At 39.9% G+C, this 24,876-nt stretch overlaps 1 protein-coding gene across 15 annotated transcripts in view; it reads left to right on the plus strand.

Annotated features, from left to right (window-relative positions):
* Anks1b (ankyrin repeat and sterile alpha motif domain containing 1B) overlaps positions 1–24,876 on the plus strand; it is a 1,165,904-nt gene that overhangs the window by 219,961 nt on the left and 921,067 nt on the right. For all 15 annotated transcript variants that reach the window (NM_001414940.1, NM_001271371.3, XM_039079051.2 and 12 more), the window contains exons 7-8: positions 257–373; positions 3,661–3,827. In NM_001414940.1, coding sequence (NP_001401869.1) covers positions 257–373; positions 3,661–3,827 — 284 coding nt within the window. The remainder of the gene's footprint in view (positions 1–256; positions 374–3,660; positions 3,828–24,876) is intronic.

The following is a 24,876-nucleotide window of genomic DNA, read 5'->3' on the forward strand; positions in this document are numbered from 1 at the left end:
TGTTCAGCAGAAAATATTTAATAAGATTAAGGGATGCCTATGTCTTCAACAGACATGTTTACCTTTAAGGAAATGATGCTTCTACTTAAATGTTTTCTTCAGCTAACGGCTTATCATGAGTTTTGTTTTTTTTTGGGGGGGCTTGTTTCAGTTCCTGTTTATTTTATTTTTAAGAACTTGGGGTTTATTTGTGGTAGCTCTTGATTTTGAACACATGTGAATTCAATGGCATAACCTCAGAAATGTCTATCCACAGACTATTTGGAAGGCGTGGGAAGGTCGGTGGTCCTCGAGGAAGAGCATGCTCAGGAAGACACAGCACAAGAGACACGCCTTTCGTCTCCTGCCCAGTCTCCTTCTCAAAAGACTAAAAGTATGTAGCTGGTTAAACCCCTGGAAACAATGCCAGACGTCTCTGGTCAAGTTTGTCAAAGTGCATAGAAGGGCTGACATCAGTAGAAATGTCAAATCATGTTTTTGTTTTATTTTGTGTGTGTGTGTGTTTGTGTGTGTGTGTGGGGGGGTGTGTGTGTGTGTGTATGGTTTATACTTCATATTTTATATATTTATACAGTCAACATTTATAGAGATTCTGTTGCCTGTTTGGGATTATCATGGCTCTGACATAGAGATGATGCATGGCTCTGACATGGGACTGTACATGGCACTGTTATAGGAACTGTAAGTGTCACTGTGTAGGGATCGCATGCGGCACTGACACAGGGCAATGAGCAAAGTAGTTAGCAATCACTGCTATAACAAAGTTTATATGGAGTAGAGATATATTTTCTCTAGCCTTATAAGGTATATTTGACAAGTAATTTTATATTTGCAGCATATGATGTGAGGTCTTCACACACACACACATACACACACAGACTTGATTATCATATGCAAACTAACACACACATGTATCACTTTCCATAACCCCCCTTTTTATTGGTGAAAACAGTTTCAGGTGTCTTGTGGAATTTCCTGAGTTTAGTCATTCTTGACTGAAACTGTGAGCCCTTTAGTTGCTATCTCCACCATTTCCTTCATGCTGTAGCCTCTGCTAACCACAATCCATTGCCTGCCTTTATATGTTAACTTTATATTGTTTGTGTTGGTGAGATCATACAGTATTTGGTTATTTCAGCCTCATTTTGCTCAGCCTCCAGTGTTACCAGTGCTTACTCAAGAGACAGGTTCCCTTCTTTGAAGTGTTTATAATGGTCTAGTATCCATTTGTATTTTCCCCATCCATCCACCTATCCACCCATCCATCCATCCATCCATCAGCCTATCCATCCATCCATCCATCCATCCACCCACCCATCCATCCATCCACCCACCCATCCATCCATCCACCCATCCATCCATCCACCTATCCATATATCCATCCATCAGCCTATCCATCCATCCATCCATCCACCCACCCATCCATCCGTCCACCTATCCATATATCCATCCATCCACCTATCCATATATCCATCCATCCATCCATCCATCATCCATCCATCCATCCACCTATCCATCCATCCATCCATCCATCCATCCATCCATCCATCCATCCATCCACCTATCCATCTATCCACCCATCTATCCACCCATCCATCCATCAATCCATCCATCCACCTATCCATCATCCACCTATCCACCCATCCATCCATCAATCCATCCATCCATCAATCCATCCATCCACCTATCCATCCATCCACCTATCCACCCATCCATCCATCAATCAATCCATCCACCCATCCATCCACCTATCCATCCATCCATCATCCATCATCCATCCATCCATCCATCCATCCATCCATCCATCCATCCATCCACCCATGCATCTACCCACCTGTCCATCTATCCATCCATCCATTTATCCATCCATCTACCCACCCACCATCCATCCATTCATCCATCCATCCATCCATCCATCCATCCATCCATCCATCCATCCATCCAACAATGGACTCTTAATTTTTTCTCATCCTGTAAATAGTGTTTTAGTTAAAGTGGGGGTACATATGCTTCTACTCAAGATGTCAATTTTATTTACTAAAGGTAGACAATAGAGTAGGTTCCTGAAGGTCAAAGTAGCTTATCTAGGAGAGCATTAGACTGAAGAAGTAGGTTGCTGGTACTGAAGAGGGTACATGTTTTCCTACAATGACTTGTACATTCCCACAACAGTATACACAATCCTTTCCCAAGGCTTTAGCAACACTTGCTTTCTTTTGTCATTTTGATAATAAATGCAAGCAATGAGATCTCTTTGTCGTTTTAACTGCTAGCTCCTTGATTGCCAGTGTTGTTGAGAATCATTTTAATATATCTGTTGGCCAACTGTCTGTCTGTCTTTTTTTTTTTTTAATAAAAGTTTAAGTGCTTAGGTCTTTTGCCAATTTAGGTTCTTCGATCTTGTTTAGTTACTGAGTTGAGTTCTTTATATATTTTGAATATTGATTCCCTTATCAGATCTACGATATGTAAAAATTTTCTTTCATTGGATAAGCTGCCTTTATTTTGTGGATTGTTTCCTTGTCCCACAGAAGGGTTTCTGGCATGATTTAGTTCACTTGCCAACTTTGATTTATTACCTTGTGCTTTTGGTATCCGAAAAAAAGCATTTTTTTTTTCAGACCGAGGTCAGGAAGCTTTATACTTTTTCCAGAGGAGTTTCTGATTTCCTTCGGTAAAGTCGCAATGAATCTTCAGCTGATGAATGCATGTGGCATGAGATACAATTCACTGTGATTCCTCTGTGTACATAGATGCAGACTCCAGCATCCTCTGTAAAAGGCTGTCCTTTCTGTGTTGGAGGTTCCTGGCATTATTGCTGGGAAGTGGCAATAATCAAAAAGATATATGCTATCATAAAAACAAGATACATAGATCAGTATAAAAGAAAAAAAAAACCCAGAAATAAACCTAAAATCTATACTCCCTTTACCTCCTCTTAAATAACATTTTAATTCACAATAAAAACACTAACTTTTTTTTGCAATTGCTGGGATTAATTTTCAGAATAAATTCTAAGTACAAAGTGCTCTTTTTGAAGCTGTCAAGAAAAATTCATATTTAATTTACTGTAAGTTTTGACAGGTGATAAAGTTATCTATCCCTTCTGTTTTTTTCCCCTTTCCTTATATATCACAATTCTGATTACCTGTATGTATATTTATTTGTTTAAAGAAGCTGAGTATTTATGTTTTTTGGAATAGGACATGTCTTCTATATTATTTCAGGCTGATCAATGGACCATTGGGTTCTGTCAGTGAAGTAAAATGCCAATAAAAAAATTGAGCCCAAGTGACTGTTAGTGGTCAAGCTCTAGCCTCGCATGTGTGAGACTCCGAGTTTGAGCCCCATGCTGCCACAAAAGAAAAAAGTCAATTATTGTAAAAATAAAGCTACAGAGACTAGTTAATATCTATAATTAAACTTTCAATACTGATTCCTGTTTTGACAAAGAATATCTACAGTCAAACTTGGAGCCTCTTTTGTCTGTTAGTATTTTTATATTAATTATGCTTAGTGCCTTGCTTCTGTCACAGGTCTCTAATCACTTACGTGTTGTTTTGTCTTCTGTCAACACAGTAGTCTCATTTACACGATTAAACATTACACCTTAATGACAGTATTTCTTGCGATGTCTGAACAAACTTTGTTTTCTTGTAGGTGAAACTGTCACTGGAGAACTATCGAAACTCCTGGATGAAATAAAACTCTGTCAAGAAAAGGATTATTCCTTTGAAGATCTGTGCCATACAATCTCAGACCACTACTTAGATAATTTGAGCAAGATCTCAGAGGAAGAACTTGGGAAAAATGGAAGCCAGAGTGTAGTAAGTAAGGGGTGGGGGACAAAGACACCGCGTCTGTCTTTCCAGTTCAGTGCCTGCCCCCGTGGCATAGGATTTGTTGATTGATTAGATGATCAGATTCAGCGACCATCAGATGTCAGTGTCCCTATTAGTCTTTCTCTGATGTTCATTGGGTTGCTTACTCTGTAGCCTGTACAGGGGAAGGAATGCTGGGTAGGGACTGAGGGTGTATCCCAGTGGTAGAGAACTTGCTTAATGTGCAATTCTTAAAATAATTACTTATAGTCCGTGATGGTGTTCCTACTATTACAGTTCATTTTGCGACACGGAAGTGGCCGTCTCTTTGCACATGGAGGATATTTAATTTAACGGGGCATAATTATGTCAACTCCTGCAGAAGAAAACATTTCTCTTGTCTGTCCTACCGGCGTTCTCCCAAGCCCTTCTTTAAAACAAAGATAGTGTCAAACTACGTGTGTAATTCTTCAGTTACTGTGACGGTCATGGTGGGAGATCTCAGCTTACGTGTTTCCGTAATATTAGATGACCAGAGATTCTCACTTATGACCTCAGAGTCTAAAGGATGAGCTGGATATTCTTGTTCATCATGGAATTTCATACCAACAATAGCAAGGAAAACTGCAATCAATCAGTTTTAAATTATGAGTTAGAAACACACCTTTGGCCTGTGAAAGAATGATTTATAGTATGTAGGGAACATTTTCTTTTTGATATTAACTATTTACTCACTTTAAGGACAATCTGTTAGAGCAGTGCTGGCTTTATTTGCCAGGGTATAATAGAGCAGACAGTGATAAGTATGTCATAGTATTTTGAAAATTAAAAAGCATCTAAGTATGGTACCTGGGAACCATTTTGGGACCGTACACTTCATTTAGTTCCTTAAAGTGAGGCGTGACACGGATTCTCCACAAAGCACCTGCTGATCTAGTTCAGTGGCTAAACTTACCTCCTAGGCCTACTTTTTGTTGCTGTTGCAATTTACTTTTCTGGGCTGTCACATCATTCTCCTTCCTCCAGTTCACTGAGAAGAGCTTGAATAATTGTACATGCAGCACACCAAAAAGCTTATGGGTTTCACAAGATGAAAATCTTGTATCAGGGTGATGTAGTAGTCAGCGTAAAATTTCCTTTTAAACGTCTAAAACACACGTGTGCTATCTGCAAAGTAAAGCTTATTGCACCTTAACATCTTCTAGAAGGTTGCTTAGAACTTTAAACGCAGTTGTGCCACGTAACTGATGTAGGACAGCTGGATTTTTACACCCATCCTTAAATGCTTTTTTTGATCAGCAAATTCAAGGTTCCTCCTTCTAAACCTATAGCTCTACACAAAGCCCTAATTCTGTATGTCACTGATTTCTAAAGAATTTTTGTTAAATGTACTTGTAAACAAACTCAAACAAGTATCCTAATATGTTCGTACAGATACACACACACACACACACACACACACACACACACACACAAACCATACATACTACTAGTGCTACATATATAAACTATGAGATATTTATCACACAAGAAATCAAGAAATTCAGAAGTATGAAAACGAGGCAATGTAAAGCAGAAGCCATAATTGTTTTTCGTTTACTCTGCATCCTGTGTGCCCTGGGGCCTGTATTCTGCTTGGAGAGTTTAACAGTTTGTACGTTTTAGGGAGTGATGACGGGCTGCTGGCTGGCTGGTGTACGCTTTGGAAAGGGCAGCTGCTTTTGTTTTCTTAACTGGAGGTTGCACTGTGGTGATGGTGAGGGAGACATTAATGCTCACACGTTGAACTGACGTCTTTTAAAGTTTAGCCCAGGTATCTCTACACTCCTTGTTCTAGTGACAAGTCATTATAATAATACTCCTTGAAACAACTATCGTACAAAAATATCAAAGGTTCTATGAGGTGGAACAGCAGACAGCATACATAGGGGCAAGTAATTCTATTTATTTGTAATGAAATCCACCAAGGAGGAAGGATGGAAATTAAAGTTAGAAGCATAGATGAAGTGCAGTGTGGGGTGGCCTGAATATCAGGCTGAGAATTCTGCTATTTATTCTTTAGGAAATGAGAAAAGTATAAAGGATTTTGGGCAGCTAAAGGAAATCGTTGGAACTGGCCTTTCAGAGAATGAATCTTATAGAAACTGGTCATTGCATTTTAAAAAACGAATCCGATTTCATTGATTTTCTCTATGGCCTACATTTTATCTGTATTCATTCTGTCTGTCTAATTAATGTTTGTTTCCATTTGTTGAAGTGTTTTTTTTTTTTTCGAGTATTCCTATCAATCGTTGCCCTGTTACACAACCAGGTATAAACAATAAAGTCCTATATTAGGCAGCCATTGCCATGTTTAAAATTGTAGGTATATAGGTGCAATACGCAAGACTGTAGGTGACTTCAAAGAGTTCCAAACTACAATCCCATGTAGCCTTCAATCACTGTTTGTAGACAAGAGTAACATATAAAACAAAAACATATATTACGGTGCTTAATTGGTACATGCTATACCCCTTCTCATGCTTTGCATGAGTTAAACCACTGAGAAATCCTACCAATGAAATTATAAATTTAGGAAGTGACTCAGCTAGCATACACCATAGTGAGGATTTAAACCAGTTCTCAACATGTGGGTCATGACTCCTGTGGCAAACGTCTCAAAAAACTATTTACTTTATGATTCATAACTCTAGCAAAATTACAGTTTTGAAGTAGCAACGGAAATAATCATGTCACCACAACATGAGGAACAATATTAAATGGTCGTAGCATAAAGAAGGTTGAGAACCACTGATTTAAAACTAAGAACTGGTATTTTAAATTCTCAGCTGTATTTCTTATAGTATTAGCTTACCCTGTGGCCCATGGAACTTAAAAAGAGAGAGATCAGAGATCTATAGGTGTTCATCAAAGGCTCGCTGTAGGTGTAAGTTAAGGCCTGGAGAAAGGGGAGATGTGCCTTGCGTATGTCTTGAAAAGAATGGACGAGGCATACAGCTGGAAGAAATGGTGTGTGCCAAAGCAACAGTCACGATCCATGTTTAGCTTGCAAAGAATGCTTGACCTCAATGGAAATAACAGTTACATGAGTCATGATGAAACCTAACACATGGTAATCCTCCAAGGTGGACTTTACAGATGACAGTGGGAAGTCTCAGAGAGGCCTTGATGATTCTTCCCAAGTGCACACAGCCAGAATGCCCAGGCTCAGATCCTTGCTCTGAAACCAGAGTCCTGCTATCACTCTCTGCATCACCAGAGAACAAAGGCAGATCAGGGGAATGACTTCAAGGGAGTTCTCTTGAAGGCGATATTTTGGAAGGTAGAAGTGGCAGGTTGTTTCTTAGTCTCAGAACAGACAGTGGTTCTCATCAACGGCTTTGTCTTAGAGTAACCATGGAAGGCTTTAAAAACTAAGCACCGACGTGTCAGGTACCACACCCACTTCGTCAAAAATCAGTGAGGCAGCTGGATATGATGGCGCGTATCTGCTAGTACCAGGATTTAGGATGGCATCCTGGGTTGTACAACTAACCTGAGGCCAGCCATGGCTAGATATCAAGACCCCATTTGGAATCAAATGTTCTAAGCACTGTTTTGTTTTGTCTTTAAAGAAAACCCCCTACAGCATTCTAACCAGGCACACAGTTGATCTGGTCACAGAAATCCTGCCAGGAACTTCATAAGCTAATTCAGGTCTAAAATAAGAGTAGAACCCTTAGGTCCTAATAATACCACACAATTGTATGTTGTTTTCTTTTTTTAGGGGGCGATGGGCAGAACAAATCTTGTACATCTTATAGCAACTAACTCACTTCTTCAGTACTCTAGGATAATCGTTTTTGTTTTAGAACTAGGGAATATCCCAGTTTTGACTCCTGAACAAGCTACTGTACATCGTGGAGCTTTAAGACAAACATTTCTCACATTCCTGGAGGCTGCAGGCAATGTTGGCGTCTGTTAAGAGCCCGCCTCCTGGTTCGGGGGTGACTGTCTTTGTAGTCACACTGTTTCCCCACATGACTGGGGACAGAGAGAAAAAGCCAGCTCTCAGCTGGCTTTGCTTGTGGGCTCAGCTATGCGCTCATCACCTGAATCCCTCCCAGAGTCTCTTGCTCTGCTCTCTCTGGGGGTTGGGATGTCAGTATGGGTATCAGGAAGGGGTAGAAAACTTTCTTCTTACCAGGGAGGTTTACACTTGATAATGGAAGAAAATTCAAATTGTGCTCTGACACCAGTTTGAACTTACAAAATTATTTTCCTACCCTATCAAAGGTTTGATTGCAGAAAAACATTTTTGTTTGTTGTTTATATTTCTAGCACTGTGCTGAGTGACCCGTTTGAATGTGGTTTAGTTTTAGATGCTCCAAAACGTTTGACCTTTTCATTTTGGGACCATGAATCATTGTGAAAGTAATTATGGTATTACAAAATAAAAGGAAAATATGTTTTTGAATTTCATATCATTCATAATTGTATTTTACACATTAGTGATATGTAGCTTGAGTATTTTTAGCTCTCTCTTACCCTTCTGAGTTCAATCCAACTTTCCCTTCCACTTTTATTCCAATAGAGGGCACTCTAATGCAGGACTTTAAGACAAAATCAGCTATCTTATGTAAGAACATTTAGTTTTTGAATCGGGGATGGTTGATTTTATATAAATAATTTTACTATGATTAATGAATTAAAAAAGCAGTTTGGTATTATTATTAATATTAATGTTCGGGGTTTTATATTTAATTTAAAGACCAGTTCAAGTTAGAATTATATTTTACCTTGTCTGCATTTTAATTCAAAAGTTAATCTGTTCTGAACGCTCTTACCTTATAATACGCACGAGACCATTTTCCAAGTTGAATCAGAACATTACATAATATAGGATGTGAATTTTAAAGAAATATCATCATATTCATTTCCAACCCATGAAGTTTATGTCTCTGAAAGAATATAAAATGATCTAAAATTTCTTCTATTGTTTTCACTTATCTTCCTAAGTCCCACTTTCATTTATAGAAGCAACACACATAATTCTTAAATGTGAACATGCCAGGCTGTAGGAATTCTGAGATACTATGAAGGTTGTGACAGATTGGATCAGGAAGATATTTCTCTTAGATTTAAATAGAAAAAAAATTATTGCCTCATTAGCCCATGTTTAAAAGAAATGGGTAAGACTATTGTGGGAAGAAATGTTTTTTGTTTTTCCTGAGGGAAAAATCTGGATATGATCACATCCAATCCTCTTTGTCCAGGGATGTGCTAGCATGATCTGTGTATGTAAGATTTCTCCATTTCACTTAGTTTCTACTGCAGTCTCCTCAATTGCATGTCAGATTAGTAGTGTGAGCTATTTTATTAGACTGTCTAGAAGCCAAATGCTGGTCCTGGGGATAGAGCTTAGTTGGTAAAGTGTTTGTGACGTAAATGTGAAGACCTGAGTTCAGATCTCAGAACCCTTGTGAGGAGCACAGAAAGCCAAGGACAGTGGTATACCTACAGTCCCAGAGTTGGGGATGCTGAGGCTGCAGTGAGCTGGGTTCATCTAATATAGTCAGGTAGCAAGCCTCAGGTATCAGTGAGAGAGTCTTTTTCCTAAAGATGTACAGCTACTGAGGAGTAATACCGTAACTTGACCTCCGGCTTCCCTGTGAGCACACATACATGTGCACTTGCACCCTGTCCCTTAGGCGTATCTGTATACAAATGAATGGACACAGACGCCAGTGCACACACCTGTTGTCCTATATTAACAGCTCCTGGCTGGTATCTTTAGGAACCAATATGTCTTAGATCTATAATGTACCTAGAGAAAAACCTAGAATCAGAACGGTAGATTTCTGACCCTCCTTTTACCTTAAGAAGAGCTTTCTCTATCTGTGGCGTTTCTGGGAAAATATGTGAGAAACACAGGAGCTCTCTAGAGCTGCCACGTGTGTGGTTCTCACCTTTTACAGGGGTTGTGGTTTTCTTTTTGTGTTTCGTACACTGACGCATGGCTTCTGATAGAATCTGGGATGAGAAAGAAGGTCTATATTGTTGCGTGTAGCTTTCACTACCCCACCTAAGGTCTGGAAACGGTTTGGGCCACCAGCCCCACCCTCCTTCTCTTGAATCCATGGATAACACACACACACTCACACTCACACTAACATACACACACAGAGCTCATTTTCAACCTACCTTCTGACACAGTTGCTGGGCGCTACTCTCTCATGCCTAGAAAAGCCTGCCCTTATCAGTATTCTTATCTCCTCACCACCTCCCCCCACCTGCCCTAAGCTTTAGTTGCTCAGTTCCATCCCCCACCCTTGTAGGAGCTGCCTGTGTGGCCATTCCATTTGAGATCTCACAAGGCTGGTCAACTTTTCTCCTTAGAAGCCTGGTGGAGTCTGTCTTTCCTTTGCGTCTCTCTCTTTTCCTCCAGGGACCTGGAAGTCCCACCTATTCCTTTCACCCAACAATTGGCCCGTGGGCTTCTTTACTCACAGATCGAGAACAAGTTGGGAAACAGGACAGCATCAGGACCACCCCTGCATATGTTTGGTCTGTCTCTTATTAATCTCGCCTGGCACAGTGTCTTTCACATGGTCGCCTCTTGTCAAAGGGTCACTGAACACACATGAGGAGTCTGCTGCAAGGAGAAGAGGTTGCTGATGGCAATCAGTAGAGGATGTCTTTATTTGGAGCACGGGGCACTAGCTGTCCTATGGAGGGAACAGTGTAGCCGTGCAGAGTATGGGATTGTAAGTTATATGGCCTTGGCTTTCTGAGCCTGTTGCGCTGGTTTTTGAGCAGAGAATGACTGATATTTGGTGTTTCCCAAATTTCCTTATCAGGAAATATCACCATCGCCTTACATCAGCCATGTAAAAGAATTATTTTACTGTCTCTCGTGTGGTTGAAGGAATCCCACTCTCATCGTTATGTTTCACAGACTTTGACCGACTTGGTTCAGCCTTCTGAATGGTTATTTCATGTATTTGTGGAGAGATTTCTCTATTGCTCTGTCACACGTTCTGTTCTTGGGTTCATTTTGCCACGGAAAACATGCAGGTCACAAGCAGATCTGCACATTGTAGGGATGGTGTGTTTATGACAACTACACACTTAATACACTGGAGTTCTGAGCTCAGAACAAAGGTGTAAAATCCAGTGAGGTTATTAAGTCCTATATTTCAGTTATTGAAATGCCAATAGTATAAATACAAGATTAAGGAGGTTCAATTTGGGTAAACAGTTCATGCCAAAATTTTGACCAATGTACTACAAGCCTACGATTAACCATTAGATGATTTCCCTCTAAGACATTGAAGGCAATGATGACATTGGCTTGTCCTCAGCTTGACATTAACCTGCCATCTTCCTGGCCTCAGACTTTCTTCACCTCCTACCTCATGTACTGTAAGAGCTTCTCATCCTGCTCATTCCCCCACTCTCTCCCACTTTTCCTGAACACTGATTCCCAATGAGTATGATCTACATAAAGAACACTGTAGTCAAGCATTCTCCTCAGACTCAGTGCCGATCAATCCTTACTGCAAAAACATAACACCTGGCAGTTTTAGCTATTGTATACATGTCCATCTGATCTCCAATTCATGTAATGTATCATACAGCATAAGCGCAATGTTTCAGTGAAGGGCAACACTGAATCATGCTTATCTTCCGTGTTCATGCAGCTCTGTCTATGTATCTCCCGTATTGAAACCATTGTGCATAATACCTTTTGCGATCCTTCTATATTTAGTTCTAACACTTAGATCAAATATGATTATGCCATATTTATAAATACCTTATGTAAATTCTATAATCTCCTTTAGTACACGAACCTTCTGTTTTGGCTTTGTTTTGTAAGCTGCTTAAACACTGGGAAATTATTAGTCTGTATGTGTGTTTTTAGCGGAGACACATGCTTCAAGAATATTTGTTGAACTGAACTTGTTATAGGCGTGAAGAAGTATGTTTGATGCCTGATTTAGATATAAACTTAGGAGGAGAATCTAATTTGTTGTTTCATTTTTCTGAATCACGTGTAGCTCACAAGTTTGCTTTAAAAGTAAAACTTAATACTAAGTTAGATTGTATCATTGACTTCTTCACAGTATAAAGTCATCAATATCTTAGGTCCAGTCATATTTTATGTAATTACATATAACTCAACGAACCTTATGTTATAAGTACTTTATTCAATTCTCCAAAACACATAAATTGTTATAAGAATTTAAAAATGTGTTTCATTATATTGTTAATTTCAAACTCCTTGATATATTTTATGAGCTGTTTTCTACCATTCTATGCTATTTTTAAAGTACTTTGAAGCTAATCAGTGTCCTGCCTTTTCTACCTAATTTGAGCAATTTTCTCATAGTTTAATGTATCTCATTGTATCCTGTGTGTATATGTTCTTTCTCATTCTGTAGCCTAGGCTAGTCCAAAACTCACAGTAATCCTCCTACCCCACCCTCCTGTGTGCACACAGGAAGGAGGCAACATGTCCAGTCTTGATTGTTCAAAACATATGGCACTAAATTATCTCTAAATATCATAGATACTCTATTAAGGCATTAGAACTTCCCAAAATACTTTAAATTTTTGTGTTTTAATTTTATGAGGTTTTCAAAGTTAACTTGTATAGTTTGCTGCCAGTTTTTGTTGACAGTTTTCTTCTTTCTTATCTACGACTTGCTTTTAAGCTTCCCCATAGAATAACTCAGCTATTATGATGTTCCTGAGGAGAAAAAAAAACAATATTTTCTGCAGTTATTATAATTATGTTTTCTCGAAAGTTTAGTCATAATTGAACCTTTTTCTAACTGTACCTTTTAGTATATTAGTTTTGGACCACTTTAAGCTACTTTTCACAATCACTTTGTTCTTTCACTGTAACACACCCTATTTGCAATTTGATTTCAAGGTACACACTAGGGACTTCTTAGTGCGGCTTTGGAATGAAGGTCTCGGATAGCTTGCCATTGTGAAAAGATCTCATTTTACTGCCTGACACGGAAGGAAATCCGCACTGAGCCCAAGCTCACTGTGAGAATCACTTACTGCTCTGTCCAGGGAAATGATTTTTCACCTTGAAGAGTAAATTAATTTCAGTAGAATAGAAGACCAGCAGCCCAGAGAAATTGATGAAGCTGCCCATGCTTCTAACACGTATTATCATAAGACCATTTAATCCATGACTAAAGGATGTTGGAATTCCTCAGCAAATAACAGCTGAAGACTTGGGATTGACGGCACTAGAATAGAAGTCAGTAATAGTAAATGGGAAAAGGTAACCGTGCCTCAGTCTCAGGCTTGAATTTTAAAAAGTAACTCTTTTAGATTGGTGGTATTCATGGTGCATGCCGTTAATCCCAACACTCAGGAGGAAGAGACTGGTGGATCTGTTGAGTTCAGGGCAGCCTGGTCTACAGAATGAGTTTCAGGATAGCCTAGGCTCCCTAGAGAGACCCTGTCTTAGAAAAACAAACAAACAAACAAACAAACAAACACAAAACAAAACAAAACCAAGAAAAAAAAAAGCAAAAGCAAAAGCAAAATCAAAACCAAACCAAATGAAGGTAACTTATCATCACTAGCTTTATTGGAGTTCTTCTTTCTACCATATGCATTTTAAAATTAATTAATATTACAGCTGGACTGCTGTTCCCCTCCCTCTTCTCCTCCCTGCCTCTGCCACCTCTTCAGAAAAAAAAAAGGCTTCCCAGGGTTATCAACCAGCACTGGCATATTAAGTTGCAGTAAGCCCTGTCCTCTCCTGTTTACGCTCGATGAGTCAACCCAGTAGGAAGAAAAGACATAAAAGGCAGACAGCAGAGTCAGAGGCAGCCCCTGCTCCTGCTGTAAGGAGTTCTACATGAAGACCAAGCTACACAACTATAACATACACCATGTGTATTTCCTTAGAATCTCAAAAGTTTTGGTTGTCTACACAAGTAGTTCTCAACCTTCCTAATGCTGTGACCCCTTAATACAGTTCCTTATGTTGTGGTGGATCCCCAACCGTAACATCATTTTTGTTGTTACTTCATAACTGTAATTTAATTTGCTAATGTAAATCTCTATCTCTGTTTTTTTTTTTTTTTTGGCGAGTCTCAGGTGACAGCCGTGAGGAGGTCTGTAGACACCTAATGGGATTGCAAACCACTGGCTTCTGCTTTCCCAACGGTTCCATTTAGTTGCTAGCTTCCAGTTCATTCTGTCGACTAATTAATGAAGAGAATCTTAATTCTTAATTCTGTTCGGGAGATGGGGAGCCAAGAAGATAATGTGGCAGGAAACAAAAGGTTCTAGGGTGAGCAAAGAGAGTGAACCAGAAAGCAGTATGTGTAAGGGAAGGGGACCCCATCTGCTTTCAGAAGAGATGTGGCAGGTTGCACCTGCTCCTACAGTCCTCACTTTGTTGTGGAACTTGATGCACTTCAACCTTCAAAGGAGGGCCCCTTTGGCCTTGATTCTGTAAGCTCACTCTTTTTTTTTTTAATTTTATTTTTCTTGGATATTTTATGGATTTACATTTCAAATGCTATCCCCCTTTCCCCCTCTCCCATACCCACTCCCTCCTCCTCCTGCTTCTATGAGGATGCCCCTACTCCCACCTCAAAGCCCTGGCCTTCCCCTACATTGAGGAAACGAGCCTTCACAGGACCAAGGGCTTTTCCTCCTATTGATGCTGGACAGTGCCATCTTCTGTTAACCTATGTGGCTGGAGCCATGGGTCCCTCCATGTGTACTCATTGGTTGGTGGCTTAGTCCCTGGGAGCTCTGGTGGGGTCTAGTTGGTTGATATTGTTGTTCTTCCTATGGGGTGGGAAACCCCTTCAGCTACTTCAGTCTTCTCTCTAACTCCTCCATTTGGGTCCCCCTTGTTCAGTCCAATGGTTAGCTGCAAGCATCCTCGTCTGTAACAGTAGGGCTCTGACAGAGCCTCTCAGGGGACACCCATATTTGGTTCCTGTCAGCAAGCACTTCTTGGCATCAACAATGGTGACTGGGTTTGGTGGCTGCACATGGGATGGATCCCCAGATGGGGTAGTCTCTGGGTGACCTTTTCTTAAGTCCCTGATCCACTCTTTGTCCCTGTATTTCCTCCTGGGAGTATTTTGTTCTCCCTTCTAAGAAGGATTGAAGCATCCACGTTTTGGTCTTCCTTCTTCTTGGGCTTCATATGATCTGTGATTTTTTTCTTAGGTATTCCAAGCTTTTGGGCTAATATCCACCTATCAGTGAGTACATACCATGTGTGTTCTTTTGTTACTGGGTTACCTCACTCAGGATGATATTTTCTAGTTCCATCCATTTGCCTATGAATTTCACGAAATCATTGTTTTTGATAGCTGAGTAGTACTCCATTATGAAGACATACCACATTTTCTGTATCCATTCCTCTGTTGAAGGACATCTGGGTTCTTTCCAGCTTACTCCTACAGAGTTAATGCTCTTTCCATACCTCCACTGTCAAGTGTGCTGTTGCCACCACAGTTTCCTGAGCCCCCACATTAAGAATCATCCTAATAAATTATGTTTATGACTTGGCATTGCATTCATAACACAGAGAACAAGCACTTGAGTTCAAAAAGACTAGTGTTTGAATCTAAATTCTTTACATAAAGATTTCCCTCATCTTCAGACTTTTAAAAAAAATCTTAACAACGGTTTGTGGGTTCATTCTAAAAATAAAGTCAATTTTTGAGAACACCATCACAGAGGAACAAACGATAACTCATTATTTATGTTTTTATCTATTCAGTCATTTGTGTGTGACTTCTCCATCTCTCTAAGTTTCTCATTGCTCCCTATTAAAACATACCTCTCTTTCTTATAATCTGCTCACCTCTCATCAGAAACAGTGATTTTTTAGAAAGCCTTACTCACTTCAGCCTTCTGAATCATTCTTTGGGGGTGGATTATTTTTAATAAGTTTCTGAGGTAATTTTCCTGCCACAACATTCTGTGCATCCTGCAGTAGAATATTTTTGAGTATCCGTTTCATAGGAAGTCAGGTATGGGGAGCCACTTCGTACTGCTTCAGCGTCAGTGATGCGGTCTATTTAGTGACCATGTAAAGTTCTAGCTCTTTCTTCATCCATTCTGTCTTATCCTCCTCCTTCCTGTACCATCCACTTTCAGAAGAAACTCTGTAAAGATTGTGGAAGGAACCCACAAACAGCATCATGATGTTCTTATCTTTTCCAAGCGTCTGTTACCTTTCTGTCACCTGGTAAGGTTTCAGTAACTAAACTTAAGTTAAGGAAGGATTTGCTCAGCTACTCTTAACTTTTGATCTTCTGTCTTCCTTCTGCTCCGTTCTGCTGTATTTCATAAGAACGTCTCTGTCCTCTCACAGTGATAGCCCCGAGGGTGCTAACAACATAAAGCCAGCATGATTTTCTAAAGCTGTGGCTCCAACGTAGGCTTCATTGTAAGCTTTAGCAGAACTTTAAACATTTTCCTTGGCTCCTTCACACCTTTTATCAGAGATAAGCAGAATATCAAGTGAGGACTCAGGAAGAAAGATGCTCACAGAAACGAGGCATGCACTGTGTTTATATTTAAGTATCTTTCCATTGGTGCTACTCCCTCCCAAAAGTTTATATGACCAGTACATTGTATCCAAGTGTGTGTATATGTGGGTAGCTGTGTTCGTGTGTATGTGTGTGTTTGTATGTGTGTTTGTTTGTGTGTGTGTTATGTGTATATATGTTTTTGTTGTGTGTGTATGTTTTGTGTGTTGTGTATGTATGTTTTTGTTGTGTGTGTATGTTTTTGTTGTGTGTGTATGTTTTTTGTGTTCTTTATGTATGTTTTTGTTGTGTGTGTATGTTTTGTGTGCTGTGTATGTATGTTTTCATTGTGTGTGTGTTTTGTGTGGTGTGTGTCTGTGTGTATGATGTGTGTCTGTGTGTGTTGTTTGTATATGTTTTGTGTGTTTTGTGTGTGTGTGTGTGTGTGGTGTGGTGGGTGTGTCTGTGTGTATTTTGTGTGTGTCTTGTGTGATGTTTACAAGGAGGAAAGGAGAGTGGAGGAGAGGGAAAGACAATGAACAACATTGTCAATGAGCACTAGTAACTTTGCCCATAAGCTTAAGGGTCCCTAATTCTCTCAGTTTTTGGAAGAAGCTGACATCTTCTATTTTGACTCTGACCATAAACATAGAAGAATTAGACCTTTTGTGGATACAACAACGGTCCAATCCAAAGCATTAACAACATTCTATATTCATAGACCAACTATGAGAAACACTATTTCAAAAATTTTTCCTTGTCTTTAAACCAGCCTTTTAATGTATTCTATTCATAGGAATGGAAGCACATCTACATAACATAGAGGGTCTAGCATCCCTAATGAGATAGGGTAGAGGCAGGATGGCTTCATTGCACTATGCCATTGCTAGAGAAGGCCTCTCTGCAGAACTACAACTTAAAGGAAAGTTACTGGGCCACTTTCCATCATGGGGACTGTATACATGCATATGGGAATTGTTTTTTAAGGAAGGAAGGAAGGAAGGAAGGAAGGAAGGAAGGAAGGAAGGGAGGTTAGTTTTGTCTCTTGTGGTGACTGACTATTGTATTGGGGTCTGTGGTGAGGCACTAGGCCATGGTGGGAATGTGTGGCAGAGTACAGTGCTCATCCCATGCCTGCAGAGCAAGAGATGGAGAGAGAGAGAGAGAGAGAGAGAGAGAGAGAGAGAGAGAGAGAGAGAGTGTCGAGGATGCAGTATCCACTCCAAGGCCCTAGTTCCCACCCCATGGATTAATTTTTTTCTTACTAGGTCCTGCTGGCCACTGGACAGGCTAAGGCTTAGGGACATAGGCAGAGAATAAAAGAGTGACATTGGAGATTTTATCTCAAATAGCGCCGTGGGGAGGCACTGAAGGATGCTGACCTCCAGCTCCTTGCACACAGACACAGGCACAGAGTCAGAAAGTCATTCTGTGGAGTCTTGGAGGTCATATTGGTGTGGTTTTTCTCTCACTCTCTGTTCTCCCTCCACCTTCTTCCCTCCCCTTTCACTGTTTCCTCCCCATGCCTCCCCCAATCTCCCTTCCCTGTCGAGAGTTTCTTCTGCTTCAGCATTCTGATCAGCTGCCCTGACAGACTTCAGCTACCATGCTCTACTAATGTTTCCTTCTTTTAACCAAAGGATTTTAATCAGGGAGGCAGTATGATTTGATTTATGAGGACAATGTTGAAATGTTTGTGCCTCCTCAGAGCCACTACTAATTATAGTTTAATATAATTTAATGTCTGCACAATACTTAGTAATATGCCTCCACAACCACCACCACCACCACAACCACCACCTCCTCCTCCTTCTCTTCCTCTTCCTTCCTCCTTCTCCTCCTCCTCCTTCCTCTTCTTCCTCCTCTTCCTCCTCCTCCTCCTCCTCTTCTTCTAACTATAGAATAGAATTTATTCAGGGCATGGGGGGGAGACAGAGAAAGGAAGAGAGTAGAGAAGGAGAGGAGTAGAGACCAGCCATGAACACGTGGAGGGGGTAGGGACTCAGCAGAGGGGGAAGGGACAAGAGGACAGAACAAAAGCAAGAGAGCCACAGCTTTCTTCTTATATATCTACTGTGTGTCAGGTTTGACACCAGGTCTCGAGATCCGAGCATCAACAGTTGACAAGTCTGACGTCCTTACTATCACTGACACTGCAGCTTATCAGTAAATCTAGACATGCGCATAGGAGGTTATGAAATGGTAATCAATGGAGTTCAGGAGTATTGTGGGTATTGCTGCGCACATGAGGAAGGTGTTTTATTAGCAACCTCCCCCACTGCTGTGATAACATACTTCGCAAAAGCAACTTAAGAAAGGGCTTATGTTGGCTCGCAGTTTGAGAATGCAATCCAGCACGGTGTGCCAGCCAGAGCTCGAGGCACCTCCTTTATTATAGTCGCAGTTGCAAACAGAGAGTGATGACCACTTGGACTCAGTTCCATTTCACATTTCACTCAGTCTCCGATTCCAGGACCCGGAACTCTGCTGCCCATATTTGGGGTGGGTCTTCCCACCTCAGCGAGCCTAGTGGAGACATCTCTCCTGGGCATGCGCAGACTCTGGGTTCCTTCAGGCTGACAGGCAGCATCAACCGTCATAGGACTGAACTTTATCTGGGTGATCGTTTGAGATTTTCCAAATGCATACTTGCTTCTCCTTCAGCCCGCCCATGTTTGTGTTTGTGCTTCCTTGGGTGACCCTTTCCCTTCTCACGTCTTTGGAATTTATTCTTTCCAGAGTACCATTTTCTTTGGAAAGTACTGCTCCTTATATGAGGTCGCATGTCAATCTTATTTATTTTTAAATCTGCAATTCTATTTTTGATATGTCATGATCCATATGTCACTAGATCCATATGTCACTTTCCTGCTAGACAGGCTCAGATGTATAGTCATGTAACTGGGTGAGAATTTGGCGGTGTAGAAGTTTATTTTTTTTCCATGTGTATGCAAATTTGTTTTTGTCTTTATTAAGCGGTAACATTATATATGATATCTATGACATGTGTATATAGAAAGAGTGCAAGTAATTGTTTCAAAATAAATATATGATTTAGAAGCAGTAAGAAAAATACAGGAAGCCAATTATCAACGGAAATTCAAATATGCTTATTTTTAATTATACAGTAACTTGAATGGAAGAGCACATTATATAATACTCTTTCTTTCTTATCCTTAGTATTATAATTTTTGTACTTATTGTCTGAATAGTTTTTCCATTTTATCTGTATTTTAATTATTGAAATAATGGTAGATAATAAATACTGTCTTCTGTTAGTCTGCAAGATTGCTTAGTTTTTAACTAGTAGAACTTACACTATCTAACCTTCTATCATCTATGTATCTGTCAGCTATCCATCCATCTATCTTTTTCTTACATCATATATCCCGACTATGGCTTCTTTTCCATCTACTTACATTTTTGATGCATTAAGATCATACTGTAATGTTTAAACTTATGTTGGGATAATAACTTACTAGAGACAAAAGTAAGAAGCGGCAGAAAAAATTCTTGTTAATAAAACAAAAACCAGTAAAAAATATTTTGGGGGAAGGAAATGATTTACTGTTGTCAGCAAAATCAGTGAAAACTATTTGGAGTGAATACCGGGAAGTGACTGGTGAAGTTGGGAAGATTAATTTCTGTTTGAACGTGTTAGTGATGAGATGGTGAATATGGCGGTCCTTTTTTAAGGTAGTAAGTATACGGATGGGAACTAAAGAAAATATGCATTGGTTGGAAATATTCATTTAATATCAATCAGTGTTATATAGAAATGGCTACTCATTCAGTCATCTAGGGACAATAAATCCCATCAACTCATTCACTGATATTTTGATTTCACAGAATAAGCTAGTCTCACAGTCCTGATGTGTCCCCCTCCCCTCTCTCTTTTTCTTTGACAAAGTATTTCACTGTGTATTCTTGAGTGGCCCATAACTTGCTGTGCCGACCAGGCTGGCCTTGAAGCCACAGTGCCTTTTGAGTGCCGGGATTAAATGTGAGCACCGCCACCCTCAGCTGAGACCCTGCTTTGAAACCTAGTGTTATGTGAGCTTTGCGAGCTTCTGTGAAGATTCCCGAGTCCTTTAAATTACTGGCAGAAAGGAATCATCAGGCACATTAGAGAGCATTTATTTCTAAACATTCACAGTTCAAAACCGTGGTTCTGTGTGGTTTCTTCAGTACCACTGGGCCTTCAGAAAAGTCACTTTACTCTTTTTGCAATGCACTTGAAAGTTTAAGCCAGGTTCAGAAAGATTGATATCCACTATGTGTGGAACTTAAAAAAAACAAAGCTAATTCAGTGGAAATCAAGAGAAGAATATAGATTGAGTGGAAGTGATCAGGACGGATTGATCATGGGTGCTTAGCATTGCAGTGTGCATTTAGGACAATGGGCACTTAGTTAGCAGTACCACGTGCTTTTAGAAAAAGGTGAAATTATTTTGAATGTTTTCACCATAAAAAAGAGATAAACGATGGATTACTCTGTTTCAAACATTATATAATGTATCAGAATATACAAAGAAGTAGTGCGTCTCAGAAAGAGGGGTAGTGGGGAAGACTGGGAGGAAGGGGAGGTTGCGATCAGGCAGTAATGTATGAGAGAAGAGTAAAGAAAAAGAAAAAATATAAAAAATATGCAATAAATATGTCCAAGTTGTGTCCAGTTTTACATGTCAATTAGTAATCATGTATTTTAGATCAGTAGTTAAATTTTGTGTCATAATTGGTATAATTATTAGAGATGAAATTTTATTTTAAATGAGAAATTATTCTTAACACTTTAGATTTTCAAGGGACTAGAATGACAGAGTTTTACGAATTTTCCTAATAAAAATATAAATTGTCTCGTTATTTATTTTCAAAATTTGATGTTTTGCCTTCCCATTTACAATTAACTATTTAAAATGATCGCATACAGATTAGAAAAATTCAATCTACTATCTACTATCTATACTTGTCTGTAAACTGCAAGCCTGGGGAGCCCTGATTCATTTGATAAATGAAAAGAACACTCACCAAACTGCCACTAATTAACATCACTTAGGGCAGCTTAGTGGCATTCTGTATCTTGCTAATGATGTCTGAGAAAAAAAATAACGTAACCTCAGATCAGACGAAGCATGGGAGACAAATTCTTGCCCGGCTTATTAGCTGGTTTGTTGAATTTTACTACCAAGTGTTCCGTAGCAGCGGCACTGTCTCTCTGTCTTTGATCAGCTGGCTCCTTATGGCTTGAGCTAACTTATGGTTCTGAACACGAGACACACTCAGTAATTTCTGCCAAGGACTCCTGCCACAGTACTGAAGTGTTCCGGTGAGAAAGAGGTCCACTAGACGGGCACCCGCGCCCAGTTGTCAGCGACCCCTGCCACAGTGCCACAGTGTTCCGGTGAGAAAGCGGTCCACTAGACGGGCACCCCGAGCCCAGTTGTTCAAGTTTAGCAGCATGGCCTGCACTACCTTCATTTCCCTCTCCTTAAGGAGTAAATGTTACTGAGTAAATGTTAATTATTTGCCTAAGTGCGTTAATTATATGTCTAAAAAAGGCCTTTGCTCAATATAAGCTTCATTTCTAGTGTCATTGCTTCAGTCAACAGTTCTTTATGTTGGCGACAAATGTCTTACCTACCGTGAGAGACGCATGGGAATAGAAACTGAAGAATAAATTTATAGAAAACTGAATTTATTCAGCCCAAATGTACTTCCTAGAGACATGCAAGTTCTATATTAGAGGAACATTTGTGTTAGAGGGAGGTTTACTGTCTTAACTTTTCCTCTCCTCCTGATGCTGGTCTAAGCTAACCTCTATGTGTGTTGTACAGGAGACACAGAACTTCCTTATAACACACATAGGTTTTTAATAATAATAAAAGCGTGCTTTTTAGAGAGACTCGATTCACCGTCGTTTGCTATAATTGAGTGCTTTTCAAGAAGAGGCTACTTAAGTCAGACATTATCTGAATAGTTAAGGCAGTTTCTGCCCCTGCCCGACAGACTGTAAGTTAAGGAAAGCACTTAGAGAAAGCAGATAGAGTATTAGAGGTCAAGAGAATTTGATACCAAGGTGTCTTGGCAAATACTGGAAGGTATTGATAACTGTTGCTTGGTAAAATACAAGGTTTTGAGTGAAGACATGCTAGAAAGTAGGTTTCAATGTAGTGACTGGAAAAGCAACCAGAGAGTGGGAGTGCTAAGTGTCAGCTGGTTTGATTTTTTTATTAATTTAGTAAACAGCATAATAATCAGATTAAGAACTTAGCATCTTCTATCTTTGCCACAGATCTCGTTATGTTGTTCTCTGGGATTAGTTACAGTGTCTAGTTTTTAATTCATTCAAGCTATGTTGGGACTTCCCCCATAAAACCAGCACCACCTCTATGGCTCATCCTGTAAATTACTGAATATTGTAGCCAAGTGCATGTAAGCACTGGGCATTGTTTGAAGAACCTTGCTTAATGACACATAACTTTATTATAATATGCACATAACTTTACTATAATTATTGAAGTATCTTTATTATTAGCAAATGCATACTTTTCTTAGACTATTTAAATCAAACATTTAATTTGATCAGTTGCCTTTTGCAACCTGAAATGCATATGAAATGGGGTTGTTCTTATAAGCATATGGCTTTCAAAAGTAATGTAACTTTTTCCTATCTGTCACATAACTTCTGGCTTCCCTAATTTGAAAAATCACTAAGTTAGTTCTTTGACGATTTTATACATGGATATAATGTGTTCTCGTTACTTTCTCTTCTACTCTTGTCAATCCCCCTCCTTCCTACCTATCCCTGTCTCAGATTCATGACTTTTGATGTGATCCATATAGTTTATACAGAGACATCCGTGTGACCATCGGATTGAATTGAGATTATCCATTAGTCATCATTGAACACATAGCAAAAGGCAATGACTCCCCCTTCTCTGAATCTATTAATATGAGACAGTTCAGTAAGTGATAGGGCCCCCCAGCCCCTCCCCCATCCTCCTTATTGATGGCTTATTCTTGTGCTGATCCAGTACATTCGTTGAAACATTTATGGTTGCATAGTTGTTAAAATGTTTGTGATTGCAGTGGCTGTTAATTGCCTACAAAAAGCCATGTCCAGCTCATCTCCCCATCTTCCTAACATTTCAATCTGTCTGCTTCCTCCTCTGCAGTGTTCCCTGAGCCTGGGAGGGATGATATAAATGGTTGGTTGAAGGTTAAGCATTTTACTTTCTCTTAAGCTCAGCACTGAATGCTTGCTTCTTTAATTTTGTAATGAAAACTCAAGGTTATTTTTACCACTCTCGTAACTTTATTACTTCATAAATAACCATTTTTGTTTTAACCATATTTTTTTCATTTGCATAGGATATCTTCTTTATCTATATTTCAAATATTATTCCTGCTTCCAGTTTTCCCTCTGGAAACCCCTATCCCATCCCTCTACCCCCTGCCTCCATAAGGTGCTCCCCCACCTACCCACCCAATCCCTCCTGCCTCCCTGCCCTGACATTCCCCTACACAGGGTCATAGGGCCTTCACAGGATCAAGGGCTTCTCCTCCCACTGATGCCTGACAAGGGCCATCCTCTGCTACATGTGTAGTTGGAGCCAAGGGGTGCTCTGTGTATACTCTTTGGTTGGTGGTTTAGTCCCTTGGAGCTCTGGGCTGTCTGGTTGGTTGATATTGCTGGTCTTCCTATGGAGTTACAAACCCCTTCAGCTACCTCAGTCCTTTTGCTAACTCCTCCACTGGGGAACCCATGCTCAGTTAAATGGTTAGCTGTGAGCATCCACCTCAATATTTGTCAGGCTCTGGCAGAACCTCTCAGGAGACATCCATATCAGGCTCCTGTCAGCATGCACTTTTTGGCATCAGCAATATTGTCTGGGTTTGGTGCCTGTATATGGGATGGATCCCTCAGGTGGGGCAGTCTCTGGATGTCATCTGCTTCAGTCTCTGCTCCACATTTTGTCTCAGTATTTCCTCCTGTGAGTATTTTGTTCCCCTTCTAAGAAGGACTGAAGCATCCACACTTTGGTCTTCTTTCTTCTTGAGTTTCATGTGGTCTGTGAATTGTATCTTGGGTATTCCAAGCTTTTGGGCTAATATCTACTTTTCAGTGAGTGCACAACTCATGTGTTCTTTTGTGATTGGGTTACTGCACTCAGGATATTTTCTAGTCCCATCCATTTGCCTAAGAATTTCATCAACTCATTGTCTTTAACAGCTGAGTAGTATCTATTGTGAAAATGTACTACATTTTCTGTATTCATTCTTCTGTTGAAGGGCATCTGTGTTCTTTTTAGTTTCTGGTTATTATAAATAAGGTTGCTATTAACATAGTAGAGCACGTGTCTTTCTTATATGTTGTAGCACCTTTTGGGTGTATTCCCAAGGATGGTATAGCTGAGTCATCAGGTAGTACTGTGTCCAGTTTTCTGAGGAACTTCCAGACTGATTTCCAGAGTGGTTGTACCAGCTTGCAATCCCACCAATAATGGAGGAGTTTCCTCTTTCTCCAAATCCTCCCCAGC

Source organism: Rattus norvegicus, chromosome 7, assembly GCF_036323735.1.
Source record: "Rattus norvegicus strain BN/NHsdMcwi chromosome 7, GRCr8, whole genome shotgun sequence".
Classification (NCBI taxonomy): Eukaryota; Metazoa; Chordata; class Mammalia; order Rodentia; family Muridae; genus Rattus; species Rattus norvegicus.